At 46.4% G+C, this 26,346-nt stretch overlaps 1 protein-coding gene across 1 annotated transcript in view; it reads right to left on the bottom strand.

Moving 5' to 3' along the window:
* LOC121869635 overlaps window positions 1–26,346 on the bottom strand; it is a 416,339-nt gene that overhangs the window by 32,887 nt on the left and 357,106 nt on the right. Inside the window, exons 55-56 of the mRNA XM_042371146.1 lie at window positions 21,460–21,696; window positions 9,483–9,653 (exon numbers count right to left, since the gene is read on the bottom strand). Of these exons, the coding sequence (XP_042227080.1) occupies window positions 9,483–9,653; window positions 21,460–21,696 (408 nt within the window). The remainder of the gene's footprint in view (window positions 1–9,482; window positions 9,654–21,459; window positions 21,697–26,346) is intronic.

Genomic DNA, 26,346 nt, shown 5'->3' on the forward strand with positions numbered 1-26,346 from the left:
TCATCTTCGTTCAATTGTGATTCTCAAGATCGTCTGCTGAAATTCTTAGTACCAGGATGGCTGGTGAAGGAAGATGAGGAATATCAGATATGCCTGCCTCATTCATATAGACCTCCAGCCACTACAAAGTTGAGACTGAGTGAGTGGCACAGAGTTGGGTGGGGGCTGGGTCAACACAGGTGTTATGATTCTTGGGCAGTGTCCCAGCAACAGTTTGCCAAGCCTTATCAGGATAGAACGTATAGGTGTCCCATGACTTGAGATATGTTGCATTCTGGCTTCAGCAAAGCTCCGCTATCTCTCGTGCAGATCTTGGTATCTCAGTTCCAGAAACGGTCACAATCATAAAAGTGTGCCTCACTGCAGTGGCAACAGCAGACTGGACCTGGACATTTCTTACCTCATGGGCCTTACAATTAACATGAAGGACGTAACCCACAAAAGTCATTGACATACATCCCAACCAATGGAGCACTCGTCTAGGGTTTAGATGTGTGGTTTCTGTAGAGATCAGACAGCGAGATAAGTTTAAAATTTCAAAACAGTCAAATCAATGCTGTAACAGAAATAGTGTAGGGTTAAAAGTGCCATTTCAACAACCCCTCTCAACACAGTCTTGGGAGCTCCTCAAAACTGTCCTCTGAGTATCAGAGCAGCTCTTTGAATATGACACTGGTTAAAGGTGGTATGCAGAGTATAGGGAGACTGGACACCTAGGTGCATGGGCAGAGTGCAGTGAGCACTCTCCTCAGGGGAAGAACTCCACTGGGAGGCTACCATCCTGGTGAGTGGATATGTTGGTTCTTTCCCTAGGTCTTTATTGACCTGCTGAACATCAAATGTCCAGGTCAAATTCAAAGGCCGTTCGATTACAGAACCTGCAGATGACAGCAAAATCTATCATGAACACACCTGGTAAGATCTTGCGATAGAAACATCTATGGAGGTGCCAAGAACATGATGGACGATCTGGCTCTTCTTGGGTATTTGTCGTGACCCAGGCCAATCTGACAGAACTGCAATGTAGCAGATGACAATTTGATGATCAGGAGAACGTCATGGATGGTACAAGATCGTCAGATATCTAGCCAGTTATTGGGTTTTCTTTGCAAAAAAAAAAAAAGCCTAAATTCTTTATTCCCCACCACAAGGGGCAAAGGAGTCAATGCAGAAATGGGACCCTGGTGGGGAAAATGTGCATGGAGTATACCAGGTGTCCAAGACAGGACTATAGGTCTGACTTGATCAGGGCCCAAGCTAAACCACCCATCTAGCTGGAATAAGGGAACCAAGGGTGTGTTGCAAGCTGCAGGGTGTGGCGTTACTCCTCCCTCCAGGACCTGTCTCCCATTATGGGACGCTTTACGGCAAACCTGGGAGGCTCAGACCTGGTGGTCTGGTCTGGGAACGATGCAGCCAGTCTGCCAAAGCAAATCGACAACAGGGATAGAAACCATTTGTCTGGACCTCCCGTGAGCTACAGTTTGGGAAACCCTTCTCCCCTCTGGTGCTGCTTGAGCCAGATCATCAAGACTCTGGCCCCCTCCCCACCAAATCCAAGGCGGCTCCCACTGGGGGAGGAAGGAGAGTGAGAGGCAGGGGGGGTGAAGTATGGATGGAGATGGGGTGAGGACAAAGAGAGAGGAGGAGTGAGTGATAAAGTGATGAGAATAAAGTAAAAAGCATAGAAACAAGGAAGAGAAAAGGGAAGGGACAAAGTGAAGTTCTGGTTGTGAGTGGGGATGAGAAGAGACATACAGAAAGGAGGTAACATGGAAGGAAGATGTTGGATAAATTGGGGGGGAAAGAGGAAAGAAATTGAATAGTATAAAAGGTTTTGTGGTGAGCTGTTGTGAGAATAAGTGTCTGCCATGCCTCTTGGTATGGTATCAGTATATTGTGAGATAGATGCTGTTCATGTTAACTTTTCGTTAGTTGTTCTACTAAAATTGGTAACTTTTATCATTGCTTTTAATTTTGCTAAGTATATTTAATAACATACATAGAGTGGTGGAACAACGGTGTTAAGTGAGAAGAATAATGGGGCAGTTTTCTATCACAGTCATGGGAACAACAGTTGCCCATCAACATCCATAACAAGTTTCACCATCAATATACACTTGTTTAATGATTGTGACGTCCCATCTATGTTGTATTAAGAGTGCAAGATGTTAAATTATTTGTTGTTGGTGTGTGAGTGAAGAGCCAGTAGTGTGTGGGATCCTCAGTTTTCTTGTTAATTTTGTCTGGGGCTATTTTTATGGTACTGTTCTTGATTTCCTGTTTGAGTGCCACCTCTGTGTGAAAGTATTTTCTTATACTGTAATTGTGCTGCATGATAACTTGAAAGGTGTAGTTATTTCCTCTCGAGTTGGTAGTAGTGACATACCAAAAATGTCCCGGGTTCTGTTTTCCATCCCTTTCAGGATTTTGAATGCATCATGAGATCTGCCTGCCTCATCCTGAAGGCTGTTGGTTCTAAGGCCCACCAGTCAATTTGATAAGGTGAGATAACATAGTTCCGGAATCATCTTAGTGCATATGTGTTTTCCTTTTCTAGGGTGTTCGATCTTTCTGGTTTGGGGTTTCCTTGCCTGTACAGTACCCGTAATCCAGACTGGGACATACTTGAGTTTGTCAAGTTGAAGAAGCATTTTCTATCTTGTGTTCAAGATAAAATCTAATTCCCAAATATCAATTTGCTTTTTCATGCTGCACTCACTTGTTGTATAGTAATGATCTATCACAATGGCTGATCATTCTATTGACGTATTAAAGAAGTGCTATAGAAATGTTGTTGGATGTTGTATTCTGTGTGGAGTTTTGTAATTTTAAGAGCACCAGTCGAGACCATCTGAACAGCTCATTCTCAGGTCTTTCATTGTTGTGACATAATCTTGACTTGCTCTTTAAATATCTTGTGAGGGTCAATATCTTTCGATATATCATTATGTAGATCTGTGAGGTGGGTCAAGGGATAGAGCCTTTTCATTCAAATGTGCATTTGACCACTCTTTATTGCCTGGTAAATCATGTCAAAATTTGCCTGTGATGCCATGTGCTGGATCTTAAAGGCTAGTAATGCATATGGGATTTGTCAAACGACGGAGAACTCCATGTCTGCACATCACTGGTGAGTCTTGGTCCGGTTGGTCTGTTATCGTTTAAGAAATGTGAGCAAGGAATGCCTTGGGTGCTGGGAGACAGTGTTGGTGGTGGAGTGCCTGGTGCCACTGCATGGTGGTGACCTTGATGAGGTTACAACTTCTGATCAAGAGGAGGCCTACTAATGAAACTGTGCAGGTTGTGAAGATAAAGTGAATGACGTCTGGGCATGCTGGATTCGGTGGAAATGCTATCCGACCACATAAGTGGCAAGGTAATGCAATTGGAGTTCATGGCACCATAAGCACAATGAACAGGCTGTGTGAAATATAACAAAGTTTAGGTTGCTTTAGTGTCATTGCATGGTGTGTTGAAATCCTGGTCTAAGCATAAGGTCGGGAGTTCTAGTCCTGGACTAATGAAAAAAAAAAAAAAAAAAAATATATATATATATATATATATATATATATATATATATATATATATATATATATATATATATATATATATATATATATATATAATAACAGGATCTTCAAGTTACTTGAACAAAATTGGTTAATTTCTGAACCTCAACATGTTTTGCTTGCACTGACGAGGCGGCAGCTTTGGTATCGGTCCTTGGCCATTAGTCGGTTCTGGGCTTAAATTATACTATTTTAGTAATATCAAGAGTTTATACTATTCAATAATTTTAAAAGTTTAATATTCAATTTTTGTCATTTTCGATTATTGAACATAATTGAAGGTAAAGTATTGCAGTTTAATCTTGTGACATCCAGCCTCTTAACACAACAAACAGGCGTTGGTCTCTCTCTGTTTTTGCTGGAGTAACATCTTTGCTTGAGACTCTCTTCAGCTAAACACTTTTTCTGTATTTAAGCAAATTATTGGTCATTTGAAATGTATTTACATATTGACTATATAATGCAGTGCAGTGTTGGTTTAAAAGATAATCTTGGATTACAAGGCTAAATTTTATGGTGAATGGCACCATGGGGCTTCTTCCACTGTGCCATCATCATCATTTCAGTGAGGCTGGAACCAATTAAAAATTGGGATTCATATATATATATATATATATATATACACACACACACACACACACACACACAGTCTGCACAGTTAAATCCAGCAGAACAACGTTCGATTGCTATTAGTGGGATGGTGGGAGGAGGTGCATGTGGGGGAGGATGGTGGGGAGGGTATGGGGAGGGTGTAGCTGGCTGGGGAAGATGGTGAGATGGGGAGGGTCTTTCCAGCTGGGGGGAGGATGATGGGGAGGGAGGATGGGAGGGTGCATAGCCTGGCTGGGGGAAGGATGGTAGGGAGAGGAGGGGAGGGTGCATGAAGCAGCTGGGGAGGATGGTGGGGGAGGGTGCATGGCCTGGCTGGGGGATGGGGATGTGGGGGAGGGGGTGTGTGGCTGGCTGGGGGGGGATGGTGGGGAGGTGGGGGAGGGTGCATGTGGCTGCTGGGGGAGGTGGTGGGGAGGTGGGGGAGGGGGTGCGTGGCCTGGCTGGGGGGAGGATGGGTAGGGAGGTGGGGAGGTGCATGGCTGGGGAGGATGGTGGGAGGTGGGGAGGGGTTGCATGACGGCTGGGGGAGGATGGTGGGGAGGTGGGGAGGGTGCGTGGCCTGGCTGGGGGAGGATGGTAGGGGAGGGTTGCATGGCCTGGCTGGGGAGGATGGTGGGGGGAGTGGGGGAGGGTGCGTGGCCTGGCTGGGGGGAGGATGGTGGGGGAGGGTGCATGGCCTGGCTGGGGAAGGATGGGTGGGGAGTGGGGAAGGGTGCGTGGCTGGCTGGGGGGAGGATGGTAGGGGGGGTGCGTGGCCTGGCTGGGGGGAATGGTGGGGAGTGGGGAGGGTGTGTGGCCTGGCTGGGGAGATGGTGGGAGGGTGCATGGCCTGGCTGGGGGGAGGATGGTAGGAGTGGGGAGGTGCGTGGCAGCTGGGGAGGATAGTAGGGAGGGTGCGCAGCCTAGACTGGGGATGGATGGCAGGAGGTAGGGGAGGTGCGTGGCAGCTGGGGAGGATGGTAGGAAGGTGGGAGGGTGCGTGGCCTGGCTGGGGAGAAGATGGTGGGAGGGTGTGTGGCCTGGCTGGGGGAGGATGGTGGGGAGGGTGTGTGTCAGGGGGAGGGATGGTAGGGAGTGGGAGGGTGCAGGGCTGGGGGGAGGATGGTAGGGGAGGTGCGTGGCCTGGCTGGGGGGAGGATGGTGGGAGTGGGGGAGGGGTGTGTGGCCTGGCTGGGGGAGGATGGTGGGGGTGCGTGGCCTGGCTGGGGAGAGGATGGTGAGGGGAGGTGCAGCCTGGCTGGGGAAGGATGGTGGGGAGATGGGGAGGTGTGTGGCCTGGCTGGGGAGGATGGTGGGGAGGGTGTGTGGCTGGCTGGGGGAAGGATGGTGGGGGAGGGGTGCGTGGCCTGGCTGGGGGGGGTGGGCGGGACGTGGGGAGGGGTGTGTGTGGCCTGGCTGGGGGGAGGATGGTGGGGGAGGGGTGTGTGGCCTGGCTGGGGGGGAAGGATGGTGGGGGAGGGTGTGGGCCTGGCTGGGGGAGGACAGTAGGGAGGAGTGGGGAGGGGTGTGAGCCTGGCTGGGGAAGGATGGTGGGGGAGGTCTGTGGCCTGGCTGGGGAGGATGGTGCAGGAGGGTCGTGGCGCAGGGAGGATGGTGGGGAGGGTTAGTGGCCTGGCTGGGGAGGATGGGGGAGTGGGGAGGTGTGTGGCTGTGGGGGAGGATGGTGGGGAGGTTATGGCCTGGCTGGGGAAGGATGGTAGGAAGGTGGGGAGGGTGCGGTGGCCTGGTGGGGAGGATGGTGGGTGGGGAGGGGGTGTGTGGCTGCTGGGGGAGGATGTGGGGAGGTGGGGGGGGTGCGTGGCTTGGCTGGGGGAAGGATGGTGAGGTAGGGGGAGGGTGTTGGCCTGGCTGGGGAGGATGGTAGGGAGGGGTGCATGGCCTGTGGGGAAGGATGGTGGGGAGGGTGCATGGCCTGGCTGGGGAGGATGGTGGGAGGTGCGTGGCCTGGCTGGGGAGGATGGTGGGGAGGGTGCGTGGCCTGGCTGGGGGAAGGATGGTGGTGGGAGGTGGGGGAGGGGTGTGGCAAGCTGGGGGGGGAGGGTGAGTGGGGGGGGAGGTGGGGGGAGGGTGCGTGGTCTGGCTGGGGAAGGATGGTTGGAAGGTGAGGGAGGGTGCGTGGCCTGGCTGGGGGATGATGGTGGGGGGGAGGGGTCGTGGTCTGGCTGGGGAAGGATGGTTGGAAGGTGGGGAGGTGTGGTGGCCTGGCTGGGGATGATGGTAGGGGAGGGTGTGTGGCCTGGCTGAGGAAGGATGGTAGGGAGTTAGGGAAGGTGCGTGGCCTGGCTGTGTCGCTCACAAACACGTCTCTGCACATCTATGTCATGAGAGACGTCACACAACACGTCACTGCTTGTTCCACCTATTCAGCTGGGTAAACTGAGCAACACTGTAGCCAAGTTAGACTCATCCCCAGCAACCACCAGGCAGGCTACTGGGCAACTGTGAGATGTTATGGTTGTTTTAACTTAGTATTTTCTGGTAGATATATGTAACTTGCTTCATTTATATTTACTCATTTACATGCACACACCATCCTAAATACATAGTGAAAAAAGTAAAAGAAATAATTGTCTTAAGGGCAAACTTGTACTCATATGTACCAAGTTAATTACTAAACTTTTACATGTAGTGCAAACTAAGGGATGTTTGTACTCAAATTAATCATTATCTTACAAGAATTCCAGCAATGTAAGTTATATTCTGCCAAGTCAATTCAGTGATATTTTTTAGCGAAAGACTTAAACTCCCTCTATATGACTGATAAATATGCACTTGGTAACTCTCCCACCCACTGTCAACACCTCACCTCCTGCTTCCCCATCCTCCTAGCCAGGGTGAAGGTGGTTTTAGGCATAAAAGTTTTTATTTTATGAAATGTCATATAGTTTGCACAAGATGTAAAATTTTAGTCCTTTAGTGTAGTACATTTGAGTACAAAATGTGTACAGTAATATGTTGCTCAAAATAATGGCTTTCTCTTAGGAAAAAGTCTGTAGTATAACTTACCCCAGTGGTCACTGTACTCACTTTTCTTATCATCGAACAATATCGCTCGTATAGTGAATATAAGGTGCAAATTCCTTAACTTCGTATCATTGAATTCTGATGTCTAATGTCTGAAGGAAAGGTCGGAGAGAAGAGATGGGATTCAATGGGGGAGGGAGGGAGGGATAAGTGGGTAAACTAGGTGAGGTGGATGGTCAAGGTGCTAATGGACACAAGAAGATCAAAGGGAATGTCTGCTGTCATGGTTATTGCCACTTGACCTAACCTGAAGTCACCTCACTTCACAAGACCTCTAGGTATGTGACCGCGTGGTGTCTCCCCACACCCACACTGTACCATTCACAATTCCACCCACACAACTCTTTTACTATACAGTAGTTATAATTAATTAATCAATTGAAAAATATATTATTAGTTTGCCACAGACATTAAAACTCTTTGTTTTGGGCATGTACTTGAGTACAGTTAACCCTCACTACAGCGGTCCGCATTCGGCGTTTCCACGTTTACGCGGTGCCCTGCCGGAACCCAGGATGCTCACATTCCGCGGTGCGTGTACCCCTTTACGCGGAGAGCGGCTGGCGAGCCGCGCCATTTTTGGATCCAAACCTCCCGCCATCCACCATGTTGTGTAAGCTGCGCGAACATGGTGCGCACAAGGTCGCCCAGTCATCAAAACATTACCAGTTCTTCACCCGCCACCCACCACAGCCGGCCCAAGTCAGTGATAGTGATAATTATGGTGAGGATATGGACTTATATGGACTTTGGGGAGTTTGACAAAGAGGCCCTGTAAGCCTCTGTGGTGGATAGTGATACAATTGATACAAGTGACACAGGTGAGGGCCAATAATCTGCCCTCTGCCTCGGAACCAACCGCCCATCCCTGTGTGCCCAGCCATTTTTCTACTAATGTAAGTGTTAAAAACCTAATATTATTGATATTTCTCTTAATTATTAATTGTGTGTGCATACCATAATAAAGTTAAGATAATATTTTTACTACAACATAGTTGTGTGTTGTCAAAAAGTGGAGTTTGGGGATCGGCCCGGACTCCATTTCAATTAATCCCATATGTTATGTTATTCACTTTACGCGTTTCTCACTTTACGCGGGACCCTCCGGGTTACATTAACCGCGTAAAGTGAGGGTTCTTTTTATAAATAAGTAAATATACTACAAATGTTACTTGAGTACAGTACTCAAGTAAGTTTATTAGATTACTTGCAACTTTGTGAACAAGGCATGGTGATGGAGAATTACTGGGTCCATAAATTGTTAAAACTGTAAGGGTATATGAATGACAGAAGTCGCACTGTCACTTTGTGATTTTTATTGTAGTACAGTAGCTATTTATTTTTATTCTCAAGTATTTGACTTTGTAGTGTTTCGAGCACTAGTGAATTTTTTAGAAAAACTGACACTTTTGAGAAACAAAACACCAACTTTTATGATTATTATTATTATTATAGACAATACAGAACCCTGTCTAACCTGGAATTTTGGCCAAACCAGACAGGCCTTCTGCACTTTTGTATACTGTACAATATTTTTGGTATCTCTTTCTGACATTCAAGAACCATGATAGTTTGGTTGATTTCTTCATGTGCTTTACTAAGTGTACCCACTGCCCCCTTTCCATAACTGCCCCCTCCCCTACTTGCCTAAGAAAAAGGAGGGGTCCAAACAGCTTTTTCAAATTAATTTGTAAACTCTTCAGAGTTGGGGACAAACCTTCACACCCATTTAATTATCCAAGGAATGGAAACCCCATACTGGCATTCAGTGTTAAAAATCCATAAAGCAGACACTCAGTACTGATAGTTCAGAAGTTTACAGTGGTAGGATTACTCTTGAAAATTATTTGATGATTTCACTATGTGAAGAGGCCCATTATGCTTCAAACAAATAGGAAAATGATTTCAAATTATTTTGTTTTACACTAGACAGGAAGATTAACATGATGTTAATAATTGTAACTGGTAACAATTTGGGAGTGCAATAAAAAAAAATATCTAAATTGTCTGTTGGTATCCACTCAGGATTCAGGCTTATATGTCTGTATAAAACCACAAATAAATTACCCTGAGATAGCTATTCTATTTAACAATATCTCATTAGCTGTGAAATACCCAAATTCAGTGTTTTTGATATTGCATACATAAATAATTATATACTGTATATCATATATTCATTCATATATCACTGCAGCTGTGGTGCTCTTGTGGAAGGTTTAACTTTCCTTACTTATTGGGATAGATAACTGTACATGAATCTGTGCTATACTGTACCTGGGGAGGTCGTTCAATAGGCTTAACAGTAGCAGGTGTGGCATAGACCAGGGAACCACGAAGGAGCCAATGGGCACGGGTACACACAGTCTGGCGGAGTCTTGTAAGCCACCAACCAGGTGAAACTAAGAGGCCAAGACGTACTGTTACAGGTGGTGTCTCATTTTCTGCCTGTTCAAAGTAGATGCCATCAGTTACTACAACTTACAGTAGTTAAACTATTAAATGTCTATTTTTATTCAAATAATACCATACTGTACCATTTTTTTTAAGCAGTAAAATTATGTCCTGACAAAAACAAAACAAATCTAGCCTGAAAGAGAGCTGAATGTCACCTAACAAAAAAATTCTTTGAAATTAATTCCAGTTTGATGGGTAAGGAGCTACTCACTAGTGATCTTCACTTACCTGACAGGATAGTGTACCTTGCTTATATAACACCTCAACCCCTCCTAGCCAAAACAGGTTCTGCCAAGCAAAGTACTGGTAGTGGTACCTTACACAGTACTCCCCTTTTGCTATGAAATGGAATTTTATGTTTCGAATTTCTATTTTAAACATAAAAAACTGCTCTAATTGGTTTAATTCTGAGCGCTGATACAACAAAATACACCCTGAACATATATATTAGACCTTCACATTGAAATTTGAAAATTATTTTAAAGAACAAAAACAAATGGAGGTGTTGGTGGTACAGCGGTAACACACGTAACTCTCCCTAACATGACACGGGTTTGATCCTCAGACCAGACCCATGTGAGAAGGGTGTTACCTAGTGTGACCCTACCAAACACCACAAGTTTCCCGGTCCCCAGTTTCCTCCTGTACTAACACTGAATAGACCAGGGGTGGGCAAAGTGCGGCCCGCGGGCCACATTTAGCCCGCCAAATAATTTCTGTGGCCCGCCACTGCATTTGGCAATCAGAAATTTTTTTTTTTTATTAATTACAGAAAAGACAATTTTGGAAGTTGGGTGGACATAGCAGCAATACTGGCTCGTCGCTGTTAACCTGTGGCCCGCGAAGTGTGCCACCATTCATGAAGTGGCCGTCCATCAAAAATAATTGCCCACCCCTGGGATAGACCAACCGCCTGAATAGCTAGTAAACTCATAAGTGGCAAAAAGAAGCAATAAATGGTATAAAATTCTTACAGGGAGGTCCGAACTTAAAAGAGACCTATTTTTCAGAAGAAAATCTTGAAATATATTTTTTTTTTAAATTATAAATAGATTCACTTAGACTCCCATTATAAAATTTAACATATGTTCCTAAGAAAAAAGAATCCCCTGCCTGTTTTAGTTGCAATTTTCCTCCCCCTCCCCTGAAATATGGATGTGTGTGAAATTGCAATTATTCTTTTTCATAAATTGTAAAATTAATACAGTACGTACAGTATAACCTCAGATATCTGGAATGCATAGGGAAATAAGTGTGCCTTATAATCATTATTTCTGGATGCTTGAGTATTACTCTTATAAATATGCATCACAAACTCAAAAACATCAGTGTAGTAAATATTGTAAAAGGACATAGTGAATATATTATGAAAGGAATAAAAGGGCTGTACTCACTTGTAATGTAACACTGCAGTGGTGTGTGTATAATCCTGCTGTACATTAGCAAGATACAGCTACTTATTGAGCTTGAGTAAACATTGGGTACAGTAATCACTTAGTTCACTACTCTTTTTCAAGCTTGTTAAGTTTCTTAAAGACTAAAGTTTCTTAAGATTACACTTAAAACTAGTTTTTCTTCGTTAAGGGCCAGTGCCAGACATAGACCTGTGGAGGCCCATGGGCAGCCTCTTTGTGGAGGCCCCCCTCATTATAACTACCCAAGAGGGTGGGGTGGCGAGTGAAGCGAGCCTAAACATATGGGAGTTCCAGGGGGTGCTGTAAGCCCCCCCCGGGAAAATTTTGAAATTTTTAATCAATATATGTTTGTGGAATTCTAAATATATTATTAGCAACACAAACAATAGCATTCATTAAAAATATACGGTTCATAGGAAAACCAGGTATTCATGAATTTCAAGGAGTAGCTAGCCTAATTTCTATCACGCTTCTTGGTGAACATAGTTTTACGTAATGGAATAGATAAACATGAATTTTAAAGAATAAAAATAAAAATAATCCAATTGAATAAACAAATAAATAAGATATTGTAATATGTGGAGGCTCCTGGGCAGCTGCCCACTTTGCCCACTCCTGAATCCGGCCCTGATCAGCAGTGAGTTCAACAAACCAGGCCTTGCTTGCGAACTGCGCAGTGATTGGCTCCGCACATTTCATACCTCACTCCTCTGATTCTGAGAAACCATATAAATGAGCGTAGGTCTGGCTATGGAGCTCCCAACAAGCTCCTCACCCAACAGGAACTCTGAGCAAGCTTCTCACCACACCACAACTCCCTTGCACTGCACTGTACATACTATATATATATATATATATATATATATATATATATATATATATATATATATATATATATATATATATATATATATATATATATATATATATATATATATATATATATATATATATATATTGTCTTTAATAGGTATGGCGTGGTCTAATCAGAAATGATATAGGCGTAACATTAGCTAATAAATATGAGATGACATTAGATGTGTGAGACTCGCCGTTGTCACAATCACAAGTTTGTTTTTATTTCTTTATTATACAGTATTATCATATAATCAGCCTCTTATGGTGTATGTTTTATCATAAAAAAATATAACATACAGTGTGAGAGGTTGGAGTCATAGACCACGTTCTTTGTAGACTTTATTCTAACAGCGTCAGCTGGTGACTGGCAACCAGGCGCTGCCAAAGACAAGCCCCCATCTCAACATGGGAAAACATATCGTACGATGGTACAATCTTACATCTCCCCCCAAGTTAAAAGGAAATGACATTGCACATTTGAACTAACAAAAGGAAAACAATGCATTCATAAAAACAACAATAATGCAGGAAAAACCAGTCAAACAAAGGAAAAAAACAACAAAAAACCCTCTAAACTGATTTTACATCACATACACTACACCACGTAGTCCGTCAACCAGCCCGGAGGCCTACGGCCTCTCCTGGGCCTGGCCGCGCTCGACTGGGGAGGGGCCGTGAGTGCGAAGGAGGGCGCGGGTACGGAGGGCACAGCAGATGGGGGGCCAGGAGGCACAGCTTGGTGCACCACCGGAGTAGTAGGCACAGGTGTGGAGCCGTTTCGCAGGTGGGGTCTGTTGCGGATGGACACCCTGCCACTGCCACTCAACCTGACGGCATACTGCCTGTGAGGGCGGGCTTCCACCACTATGCCTGTCCTGTCCCAGAGCTTGGTAGCTGCGTCCTGCACACGCACCTGCGTGCCCACGACTAGGGGAGCCAGCTGGCGGGATACCTCCCTCCGCGACAGGACCCCATCCTGTGTTTCGGCCAAGCGCACCTCCCTCATACGAAGTGCCCGCCGCCAGTGCTGGTCCACCTTATAGTGCTGTCTGGCCACGGGAACGCCGTCACGGAGCTGGCGGCCGGTGGCAAGCTGGGCGGGCGACTTGTTCACCCCCCGCAGAGGCGTGTTCAGGTACTGGAGGAGGGCCTGGGATGTCCTATCGCAGTCCAGGCTACCCCCGGGCCCAGTATTATCCCTGAGGAGCCTCTTGGCAGCCTTGACCCCAGCCTCTGCCCTGCCATTGGACTGGGGGAAGTGGGCCGACGAGAGGCGCACCTCGACCCCCCATGACTTGAGGAAATCTGTCATCTCAAGGCTGGCAAGGTTGGTACCTCCATCTGTGGAGATCTGCTCAGGTACCCCCCACCTCGTGAAGTAGGCCCGCAGACTGGCGATGATTTTTCCAGAGGTGGCCTCGTTGGGGAAGTGGGCGATCTCCAGCCAACCTGTCAGTCGGTCAGCATATGCTAGGTACGTGCGGCCCTGCAGGTGGAACAAATCGGCCACCACTTGTTGAAAGGGATAGTCTGGCGCTGGGGTCAGAACCAACGACTCCGGAGGCTGGGAAGGGGCGTGGGTCTCGCAAGCAGCACACCGGGACCGATGATACTGCAGGTCACCCTCCATGCCAGGCCAATAGACAGACTGCCGGGCCCGCCTGAGCATTGAGTCGAGGCCCTGGTGCCCCACATGCAGGTTAACGGCGACCCGGTGGCGGAGGGAGTCGGGGATGACAAGGCGCACGCAGCCCTGGTCAAAGGTGTAGGTGACCAAACCCCTGACCACAGCCAACCTGTCCCTCACCGAGAAGTACGGGCGCAGACAGGCCACCTCCTGTGACTTGTGGGGGTGCCAGTCGCCCGCCAGCACCCTCGACACTAGAATCTGGTACACTGGGTCGTCCGCAGCCGCTTTGCACACTGTGTCTTCGTCCATAGTGATGCACCCATCCTGATCCAGTGCTGCGATTGTGACTGCACACACTGCAGCGCACAGGTCCTCCTCTTGGTCCATGTCCTCCGCATCAGGCGCCGCCCTGAGGGAGGGGAAGCGGGATAGGGCGTCAGCTGCACAGTTCCGCTTCCCTGGCAAGTATTTGACCGTGAATCGGTACTGCAGGGTCTTCTCCTTGAGCCTGAACAGGCGCGGATTCGCCACATCCGTGAAGGCTCTGTCCCCTAGCAAGCCAACTAAGGGGCGGTGGTCCGTCACCAGAATGAGGTTCGGGCAGCCAAGGAGGAACAGCCTGGCCTTGCGCAGGCACCACACCACAGCCAGGGCCTCCCCTTCTACTGCAGCATAACCGGCCTCGGCCGTGCTCAGATGTCGGCTACCACACAGAGCCAACCGCCACCCTCCTCTGCAGCAGAAGGGCGTCTCTGGAGAGGCACAGGCACAGTATTGTTGCAGGACGACGAAGCCGATGCCCTCCCTGCTCCAATCAGTGACAGCTGCCGTAGGCCTGGATTTGTCGTAGTACACCAAGCCGTCTCTGGCCAACTGACAGATGGTGTCCTGGGCCTGGCGAAACTTGAGCCGCAGCTGGTCGTCCCAATACACCTGCTTGCCCACTGGCTTCTTGAGGAGCTCACGGAAGGGCTCCATCACAGGTGCAGTGGCAAGGAAGGGAGCCAACTGATTAACCAGGCCGTGCCAGGACCTGATGTCAGTGATTGATGGCTGATCCGGCATGGGGAAGTCCTTGATGGCTGACAGACGTTGGGCAGTGGGCTGGTACAGGTCCCACCCCAGGAGGAAACCCACAAACTCAGCTTCTCTCCTGCAGAACAAGAACTTTTCTGGTTTCAGCGTGATACCTGTGCGAGCGCAGGTCTCCAGAAAATCGTAAGTGTGCCAGAACGCCCCCTTCACACTGGAGTCATAGAGGAGAGTGTCATCCACGCACTTGTACTTGCGGGGCACATCCTGAATAGCGTCGTCAAACCTCTTGGTGTAAGCATCTGACGCTGAGCAATGTCCCATGGGCGTCCTGCAGTATCGAAAACGTCCCCACGGCGTGATGAATGTGGTCAGGCGTCTACTCTCCTCCTCCAACTCCACTTGATGAAATCCCCAAAAGGCGTCGGCGACGGTTTTGAACGAGTGCACTGGCACCCCAGACACCATGTCGAATGGTGCAGGTGTGTGGTGCGTCTCCCTCAGACAGCTTGCATTGAGGCGTTGGAAGTCCACAGTGCGCCTGGGCTGACCGTTTTTCTTGGCCACCACGACCATCCTGGCGCACCACTCCGTAGCCTCACCAGCAGGCACTGGCTGGATGACGCCTCTCCTGACGTCCTCCTCCAACTGGGCCTTCACCTCCGCTTCCCAGTGTTTCGGAACGGGAGCGGGTGTGTGACAGGCGTAGGGGGTCGTGCCGGGCGTCAGGTGGATACGGTGAGGGGGACCAGTCATGACTGGCAGTGGGGACCTGCTGGTGTTGAATGCGGTAGACGAAAAGTGCGTGAGTAGCCATGCCTCCAGCCTGGCCACATTCTCCTCCAAAGGAGGCAAGGGTATCTCAACTGGCCTCGGCGGGAAACGGCTGCTCTCAGGTAAACGGTTCGGAGGTAGATCGTCGGCAGTGTGCCGCTCCCCTCCATCGCCCACGGCAGCCACAGCACGTCTATGGAGCGGGAAGTCGACAGGCACCAAGTTGAGGCACTTGCAGGCCTCCAATGACAGATAGAGGGCCTTGGCTGTCTGCACGAAGTAGACCTCCTGGACGGTGGACCCCTCGTCCACACCGAGGCGGCAGGGGGCGGACCCCAGACACTTGAGCTGTTTGTTCGCCACGTCCCTTAAGCCATTACGGGCCCGAAGTTGCCCCGGACACAAACCGATGTCCCGGAGCAGGGATGCGCCTGCCACACACACCATAGCACCCGTGTCGGCTACAGCCAGCACAGGGGTGGCGGGGGAATTGCCCCCGGCCTGGGACACGAACACTTGTAACCTGGGGTGGCGGGATAGCTGGGCTGTTGCCACTGTAACAGCGCCTGACACATCCACAGGAGCACTTAGGGTTGACTTACTCCTACAACACCTTTTGAAGTGACCAACCTTACCGCAATTGCGACATGTAGCCCCACTTGCAGGGCAGTTACTTTTACCAGGTGCATGTGACACGCCGCAATTACCACAGTGTCCTCGACTTGGGTGTGGAGGTCGGGCGGCAGCTACCTCAGGCTCACCGGTGACGTCATCACCACCCGCCACTGCCTCCGCAACTGTTCCCACCACTGCCTGGCCAGACGTACGACACAATACACCAGCATCTCTCACTGCTGCCTCAAATAACATGCATTTATTTCTAAGCACTTCAACACTATTATAACTAGAGTACCCCTGGAAAATTTCCCTTTTCAACACTGGGTTACTCAGGCCCACCATAACTTTACGTAATAGCATGTACTCAGAGAGGTCGTTATCACAGGTGGGACATTTAAACTCACACTCCACTGCTTCTGAGAAGCATCGTTGAAAATACCTTTTCATGGGCTCCTCTTCACCTTGTTTGCTGTTGAAAAACTCGTTCCATTTCACAGCTTGGTTTGAAGATTGAAGAACCATTCCACTGATGGCGTCCAGGGCTTCTTTGGGCGAGAGCTGCTCCCACTGACCGCTGGGGTATCTCGAGTCAATCACTCTTTGGAGTGCGGGGACGCAGTTCAGGCGAATGTGGAGTGTGGCCACCAGCTGTGGCCACCCGTTCAGCAGCACCCATGACTCCATGGACCGCCTCCATGTCCTAAACGCAGCTGCTGGCATTTCTGCCTCACACTTCTCTGGAGCGACAGCTGCTGAGGGCTTCATGACCGGCATAGAAGCATGACCACCGCCAGCACCTAGAGACGCCATCTGAGCCATCAATGCACTCATGGCCTGCTGCTGGGCGCGCGTGGTGTTCCCGGCCGGTGTAGAGAAGCCCTGGCGTCCCCTTGAGGGCGTCGAGAATCGTGGACGTGTAGGGGCCATGTCAGCGTTCTTGTCAGGGCTGTAATGGCGTGTCGGGCCCCGACATATCCTACTCACTGTGCGCCATGTGAGAGGTTGGAGTCATAGACCATGTTTTCTATAGACTTTATTATAACAGCGTCAGCTGGGCACTGGCCATCAGGCGCTGCCAAGGACAAGCCCCCCCACTCAACATGGGAAAACATATCGTACGATGGTACACTCTTACAATCCCTTATATACTTGGAGCAACTGCTCAGGAGTGAAGTAGCTGCGTGCATCTGTACAGCATTCCCAACTTTCGGGAGGCAGCTTTAGTTATACTAAGGGTGGTTGCAGAGATTTAAGAAGAGGAACAAGATCACCAACATTAACATTGGTGGTGAAGAAGCTAGTGCTGACCGTGTTGCGGCTAGGGAATTTCCTCAGTTTTTACGTGAGATTATGGAGGAAGGACAGTACACCAACGACCAGGTGTTTAACATGGACAAATCTGGTCTTTTTTGGAAAAAGCTACCTTCCAAGACCTTAGACTACGAAACAACCTTGTAAAAGATTGCCAACACGGTTTTATGCCGGGGCGCTCTTGCTTGACACAATTGCTCAAGGTATTGGATATTTGGACCCATATTCTAGAACGGGGTGGTAATATCGACAATATTTACCTAGATTTTGCCAAGGCTTTCGACAGTGTACCCCACGAAAGGCTGAAAATCAAACTGGAAGGGTACGGAATTCGGGGAAATGTCCTAGCGTGGATAGAAGACTTTCTACATGACCGCAAGCAATGTGTGGTGATTAATGGCACGAAATCGTCATCTGTACCTGTAACAAGTGGGGTACCGCAGGGTAGTGTATTGGGCCCGCTGTTGTTTGTTTGTTTCATAAATGATATGCCTGACGTTGTACACTCCTCCATACAAATGTTTGCCGATGACGCCAAGTTATTTCGGGAAATTAAGAACCAAGCGGACTGTGAAGAGCTGCAGAAGGACCTCTGTGGGCTCCAGGAATGGTCGAAGGAATGGCTGCTGAGATTCAATGTCACGAAGTGTAAGAGGATGCACCTGGGGCATACCAACGGTAAGGAGGCGTACCATATGTCCCAACGGGATGAAGAAAATGTACTAGTTGAGACTGTGTGTGAGAAGGACCTAGGTGTGTATGTTGACAATGAGCTGAAGTTCTCGGGCCATTGTGAGAAGAAGGTAAATCAGGCAAATAAATTATTGGGTCTTATAAGAAGGTCGTTCAGATATCTAGACGGTCCGTCCCTCGTGACGATCTTCAGGAGTGAAGTGCTTCCCCATCTGGAGTACTGTCACCCCATCTGGTCCCCGAGATATGCTAGGGACTGTCAGTTGGTTGAAAATGTTCAAAGGAGGGCCACCAAACTGGTGCCTGCACTTCGGCACCTCAGCTACCCTGAGAGATTGGAGCGCCTGAACTTGCCTAGCTTATACTACAGACGGGCAAGGGGGGACCTAGTTGAGGTTTATAAGCATCTCAGGGGGCACTACTCAGTTGAGTGTCCTTACTTGGAGCTGGCGGACGCTCGCCCCACAAGGGGTCACAGCTCAAGATTGAAGAAGCCGCAAGTCCGGAAAACCGTGAGGGCAAACTTTTTCGGAGTGAGGGTTGTAAACTCTTGGAACAATCTACCAGAGAGTGTTGTGACGGCACCGAGTGTGAGCTCTTTCAAGAGAAGACTTGACCAACACTGGAGCGGGTTCAGGTACATTCAGGAGCCGGTGCATGCCCAGTACCTGCCAACAGTGCGTGACAGAGACGTGACCGATCGCCCGGGCGCTAGCGAGCCGACCTTTTGGTGAAGAATATAAAGGAAAAGAGACGTGACCGATCGCCCAAGCGGCTAACAAGCCGATCAGTGGCGAAGAGGATAAAAGTAAAAGTAAAAGAATGCCAGCAAGTGTCGGGGCCGGAAGTTGCAGAAGGAGCGCATCACCGTCCTGTTTACCACCAATGCCTCCGATACCTGTAAGCTCAAGTTATCGGTGATCCACACAGCACGCAAGCCGCACGCCTACAAGAGCATGGACATGAACCAAGCTAAATGTCCACTGGCTGACCGCACGTAAGGCGTGGATGTTCTCTACTCTGTCCCTCTCCTGGTTTGATGACTGTTTCGTTCCTGACGTGAAGAAATTCTGTGAGCAACACAATGTTCCATTCAAGATTATGTTGCTGCTTGACAATGCACCAGGACACTCACCCCTACTGTTGGATCGTCACTCCAACGTAAAAGTGGTCTTCCTTCCTCCCAACACTATGTCATTAATACAGCCCATGGACCAAGAATTGATCTGTAATGTGAGAGCTGCATTCTCTGCAAAGAAATCTAAGCTCCTGAACGACTACACCAACACCAAGGATGAGTTGCGTAACCTGGGTGACACCGATAGCAAAAGTGAAGACGATGAGGAACAACAGTTGGCAGAGCAAGAAGTACTTGTGAAACAATTTTGGAGAAAATTCAACGTCAAGAAAGCTGTGGACTTCTTGGTGGAGGCATGGGATCAGCTGTCTGTAGTAACAGTTCGTCACGCATGGAGACATGTGTTGCAAGGTATTCTAGGTGGGAGGCAGAGTAAATTTGTGACTGGTGAGGTTCAGACTGTTGCAGTAGCAGTGGACCTTGCCAGAGAAGCTGCGCAGAGTGTTACAGCTGCAGGCTTCTCCGAGACCACCAACGACGACACCCTGGAGGTGACAAGGGATCCTGATGTGACTGCCGACAAGATGCTAGATGATGATGACGTCAGTGAAGAGGCAGGTGGTGTGTCATCCCAAGAAGAACGCAAGTTATCGCATAGTAATGTAAGGGGTGCCATCGAGTGTGTTGAGAAACTCAAGCTCCTCCTTTCCGACGACTCTGACGATAACCGGTATGAAGTCTTCACTACCCAGCTGTTGCAGACTATGGAGCCCTACATCAAGGTGTTTCACGACAACATCAACACCAGCCGTCAGCAACGCATTACCGAGTTCTTCGCCCGCAACCCACCACAGCCAGCCCAAGCCAGTGATAGAGACAGAGACAGTGATGGTGACTTTGAGGGATTTATCAGGGAGGCACTAATAAGTGTGGATGACAGCGATGAAGACTCACCTGAGGGCCAGTAGCCTGCCCTCTGCCTCGGAACCAGCCTCCATTCCCGTACGCCGACCCATCTTTTCTACTAACGTAAGTGTTAACCCTAACCTTGTTTTTTTCTAACCTAACCTACAGTATATTACTATCTTATTGATTGTTCCCTTCTATATTATGTGTGTGTGAATACCATCATAAAGTTAAGATGTTATTTTTACTAAAACATACGTATTGTGTCGGGAAAAAGTGGAGTTTGGGGGTTGGCCCGGTCTCTATTTCAATTAATCCCATATGTTATGTTGTTCACTTTACGCGTTTCTCACTTTACGCGGGCCGCCGTGGATTCAATTGACTGCGTAAAGTGAGGGTTCACTGTATTGAACTTAACCAAGTTTGTACCTCCCCATTCAGAGATGCTGCACAGATCCGCATTGATAGAAGTAATGATCTCAGTTCTAGAAACAGATCTAGTTTGAGAGTTAGGAGGAAGGGGAAAATGTGAGGAAGAGTTAGGAGGAAGGGGAAAATGTGAGGAAGAGTGAAGAGTAGAATCATCAGCATAAGAATGGATAGAATTAGTTGTAGTGTGAAGTAAATCATTGATAAAAAGAAGGAAGAGAGTTGGTGAAAGAACAGAACCCCGTAGGACGCCACTACTGGTAGAGAAAGAGCGAGAACTCGATCCCTCGACAACAACTGCCATGGATCGGTTCTCAAGGAAGCTAGAGATGAGAAGACAAAGTGGGGCAGCTGCCCACTTTGCCCACTCCTGAATCCGGCCCTGTTAAGGGCACTGTAATGGCCTAGTGTGTTTGGCCAACATGGAGGACACACGCAACACCTGTAGTGGCCAGAAATGGAACCATGGGCGAAACGGCACCAAATTCAAACTGATTTTCTTTATTTTTTAAATGTGACAAGACTTTACTTTTTTGGGGAATGACCCCACCCAAAAAATGCCAGTTGCTTGAGAGTTCCGGAGGGTTAAATAGCGGACATCTGAGGTTATACTGTTCACAACTCAAACAATGATGAAACAGTGGACATTTTTGTGAAGTTTGGCATTCTTAGAAAAACTGCAACCTGTGATCAATACAATAATCCCTGTGTCTACAGATTTGGCTAGGTTAGGTGTGGTTGTTAGGTTAGATTTGGTTTAGTTAGGTTTTTATTTCTTAATACAGTATGTATGTTGGAAAACTATTACTTTTGGTTAAGTTATTTTCTTCCCTTTTCTGAGAGACTTCACAAGAAATAAAGGTCAGAGTGAATTAAGCACAATTTTACACAGAATCGTAACTGGTAATTTTTATAAACAAAATCCTTGTAAGTAGGGGTCTGCCTGTACATTTCTTGAATTTTGGCTTAAAGATAACACAATTGTTTATATTATGGTTTTTATGAGATTTCCACATTTTTTTTAACTTTTGTAACAATAAGGCAGTAACATACCCAAGACAGCAAGTGAGAATGTCTTTCCTTCCACTCCTCTGCTAGCTGCTTCACACCGAGGATCACTGCCCGGACAAGCCTCACACTAATTGCGTTTTCTTGAGAAGTTTGTTTAGTGCCCTGTTCATACTGAGACACTGAAGAGAGTGTAACATCAGGGTGTAGAATGAAGCTGCGCACAAGATCCATTAATATCAAAAGAGCCTGAGCAGGTTGGACTGCTCCACCCACAACTGCCTGTAAAATAAAGTAGTTAGCTAATGTTCTCTAATATACATATCAATACAAGAGGTACCCGGATTATGTATGTCTGACTTACAAACAACCGCTGATATGAACGAGGTCCCCATAAAGCAAATCGATGCAGAATTTTTAATGTTGCTCGTGATCATATATTGAAAAACACTTTCTACTGACCATAGAAATAGGCCAGGAGGTAAACAACCACAAAATCATTGTCATATGACAAAATTTATTCAGACCATTTTAAATGAGTTGCGTTCATGGCTGTGATTGTCCATCCAAAAGCCAATCAGAAAGTGTAGTATTGTGCCTTTAGCTAAGACAGTCCAGAGTGAAAACAGTGACTGTGGTGGGGGCTGAAAATAAATTGAAGTGCCACAAAGAAAGTTTTTCTTTTGTGTGTGTAAATTTTGTAGACAGAACATAAAGTAACTATTAGTTAAAAAATACAAAACAAGATAAACTGTCTTGAATGGCATTATTGTCGCCATAAACAAATTTTTTTTCTGCATTTTCAAAAGGACCGTTATTGGGCAGATGATCCTCCATTCATAGGGAGATACAGGGTACATTGTGATAGCACATAGAGATACCAACAACTTGTCGAGGAAAATGGAAAAAACAACAGAAAACAAGTCAAACTGTCTTGGACGGCAACACTGGATGAACGAGGGTGCCAGTGAGGTCAAGACCGGCAAAGCAGCTAAGTGATTCTTTTTAAATAATATTAGTCAGCTACAAGGGCATGATCACTAACACATCTTAGTTAACTTAGATTACAATTAATAGATGTGATTATAAAGGAAGACATCCCAGCGAGGGGTAAATTTCTTTGTCAAAATAAAGTGAAAGATTACGAAGGTGGTATCATCCCCCCCCTCCACTACCAGACACAGGGCCTACAATTGGGAATGCTGCTAAGTCATGGGGCCTTAAAATGCCCTTGATACTTGAGCCATGACAGAAAGGCACAAAGCAATTATCATAGTAATAATAATTACAGTTTTACCCGCTACTTGGTTTCATATGGCGTTTGCATATCTGGCGTTGCCAAAGCTGAACTTTCACTTAACGCGGATTTTTTCCACATATATGCGGTGAGTGTCCGAGACGCTATTTTTAGATTTGCCCCACCCGCCACCCTGCCTGACTGCCTGTTTTAGCTCATAAAATTCATACAAATTACCAGGCCAGAATATAATTTACATTGCTGGAATTCTTATAATTTGGTGATCATTTTGAATATAAACATCATATATTTTGCTTTAAACTTACAATTTTTAGATAAAAATTTTTCTCTAGGTAACTATGGTATCTGTGCAAAATATATGACATTTATATTCAAAATATTCCTGGTCTTACAAGGAATCCAGCAATGTCAATTATATTATCCTAACTTTAGTTTGAGGTATTCTTTATTAAAATTTAGTGGTTATCCCACACATCTCCTTGGGACGGTTGGTGGGGGGTGGGGGGGAGGGAGGGACCGACCGACCATCTGTTACCCTGTGAAGAATTATTATTTTTTTTTATTAACTGAAGATATTTGTTTTAGCTCATAAAATTCATACAAATTACCCGGTCAGAATATAATTTACATTGCTGGAATTCTTATAATTTGGCGATCATTTTGAATATAAACATCATATATTTTGCTTTAAACTAACAATTTTTAGATAAAAATTTTTCTCTAGGTAACTATGGTATCTTTTGTCCAAAATATATGACATTTATATTCAAAATATTCCTGGTCTTACAAGGAATCCAGCAATGTCAATTATATTATCCTAACTTTAATCTGAGGTATTATTTAATACTAAATGTTAAAAACTCTGGAAAGGAGGATTGGTGGGGGGTGGGGGGAAGGGTTGGAAGAGGGGGGGAGGCAAGGTGGGGTACTTTGATTGACAGATAGTGTAGTGAAGATTATTTTTTTTTTTATTAACTGAAGATATTTGTTTTAGCTCATAAAATTCATACAAATTACCCGGTCAGAATATAATTTACATTGCTGGAATTCTTATAATTTGGTGATCATTTTGAATATAAACATCATATATTTTGCTTTAAACTTACAATTTTTAGATAAAAATTTTTCTCTAGGTAACTATGTTATCTTTTGTGCAAAATATATGACATTTATATTCAAAATATTCCTGGTCTTACAAGGAATCCAGCAATGTCAATTATATTTTCCTAACTTTAGTTTGAGGTTATCCCACACATCTCCTTGGGACGGTTGGTGGGGGGTGGAGGGGGGGAGGGAGGGACCGACTGACCATCTGTTAGCCGGCTGTGTAGTGTGAGAGGGGGAGGGAGTTGAGTCCATTATTTGAATGGACATTAACTTGGCGACTGTATTTCTCTATTTCTCTTAAGACACTCAGTGCATGTACCATCATAAAATTAAGATGTTATTTTTACTACAACATAGGTATGTGCCTTCAAAAGTGGAGTCAAAATGGGCCGTTTTCATTGAAATTAATCCTATATGTTCTGTTGTTCACTAATTCATGATTACCTTGCCCGGACCCTGGGTTCAATTGACCGCTAAGTGGGGTACAACTGTATTATTATTATTATTAAACTGTCAGTAGAATAATATCACATTATAAACTGGGCTTAAGACTAAGAAGATTCTTACAGAGTCTGGACATTTCCCCCGCTAGCTCCCCTCACCCCCCATTCCCCCAGGATTGACAACGGTGACACCTGTCAAGCACTACGTGTCCCAGAGAAGTAAGTACTGTACGAAAAAGGAAGGAGATAGTTTGTAACAGGACATGTATAGATGTGGGGAATCAGGGGTTAAAATTCCAAGGTTACCAAGTCGTTTGCTAACATGCAATTACTGTAATGGGACGTCTAGGACGTATTGTGTGGGTCTGTCCACATTAACATTTAGGATGATACAGAATGCGGTAAACCAAAAATGCTGTTGTACTGCCTTGACCGCAAATCCGAAGTAAACGAGGCTATTGCAGATCATCATAAGGGAGGAAAAAAGATGAAGCTGGAGCCCTGCTGGTTGCCAAACTAGAGCAAGTTGGGAAAGAGATCCTTGCTAAGACTGAAGTAGCTGATAAAATGGAGGGAGTAGTGAAGAAGAGTTATGTTCAGGCTTTAGCAGGGCCACAGAAGGTGACGGAGAATAATGCAGGATCTGAACAGGTCCTTCTGCAGCTAAAGACTTTGCAGAAGTGTGTTGAAGAGATGGCAACTATCAGGCCTATTGATATGGGAGAGGAGGAACAATGGGAATGTTTTGAGTGAAGGAACAACATAATATTGTTTGGAGTCCCTGAGAGCCAGTTGGAGGAAGCTGAGAGAAAGAAAAGACATGATAAGTTGCAGTTTGAGAGCATTTGTACAGAGGCTCTGAAAATGTCAGCCCCTTCAGGATGTGAGGAGGCTGTGACAAAAACAGGAGGACAAGCCTCGCCCCCCTCAGGATCACACTGGTGAGTGAGGATAAAAAATGGGAAGATATTCAGCAAGCAAAACACTTAACAAGAAGCGGTGCATTTCAGAATAAATTCAAATACCCAGATCACACGGTAATGCAGAGAGAACAGCATAAAAAATTCCTACTGTTCAGTCATGCGCCGGTTAACGTCCGACCGAACAACGTCCGATTGCATATACGTCCGTGCCCCCCCCCCCACACACACCAAAAAAAAATCGGTGACGCCTGCTGGACGCCCACTCCACGACCCCCTGACGGAGACACGATGATCCTCCCCATACTGGTCAGATATTATGTGTTAAAGGAATATGCTTCCTTCCTTGCATTAGACATACAAATTTTAGATCTAATGTAAGTATTTTGTTTACTCTGAGTAAATATGTTATCTTTTGTGCAAAATATATGACATTTATATTCAAAATATTCCTGGTCTTACAAGGAATCCAGCAATGTCAATTATATTATCCTAACTTTAGTTTGAGGTATTATTTATTACTATACCTTAAAATCTAGTGTTTCCCCCAAACATTTCTCAGAGAGGGAAGAGCCAGTGAGTGTGAGAAGAGGGGGAGGGAGTTGAGTCCATTATTTGAATGGACATTAACTTGGCGACTGTATTTCTCTCAAATATTAATTGTGTGCATGTACCATCATAAAATTAAGATGTTATTTTTACTAGAACATAGGTATTGTGTCGGAAAAAGTGGAGTTTGGGGGTCAGCCGGTCTCTATTTCATTTAATCCCATATGTTATGTTGTTCACTTTACGCGTTTCGGCCTCCTCCGTGGGTTCAATTGACCGCATAAAGTGAGGGTTCACTGTATACATATAGTATATTAATTATTAATCGTACTCCCTTCGTACTCACAGAAGGGACGAGTGATAGCAGTGAGGCAGGTCCCGGCTAAGAGATGCGGCCTGTCTTGCCGGCCTCTCACAACAGTTCGTGTAAAAGGAATCTTCAGTTTAGAAATCAAGCAAAATATGAAATAAGACAGGGTAATTAATTCACAAAATGCACACACAATCGTTCATACAGAATGTGCCCAAAAAATAAAAAAATAAGCGTTTTTTCTAAAAACCAGTTTTTGTGATCAAAGTCAAGAATGCAACGTCTAGCTTTATACCTATGTATGTATATGCCTTGCATTAACTCGCCAGGCCAACATACAGGCAA

The sequence above is a fragment of the Homarus americanus genome, unplaced genomic scaffold (genome assembly GCF_018991925.1).
Source record: "Homarus americanus isolate GMGI-L3 unplaced genomic scaffold, GMGI_Hamer_2.0 scaffold32583, whole genome shotgun sequence".
Taxonomy (NCBI): Eukaryota; Metazoa; Arthropoda; class Malacostraca; order Decapoda; family Nephropidae; genus Homarus; species Homarus americanus.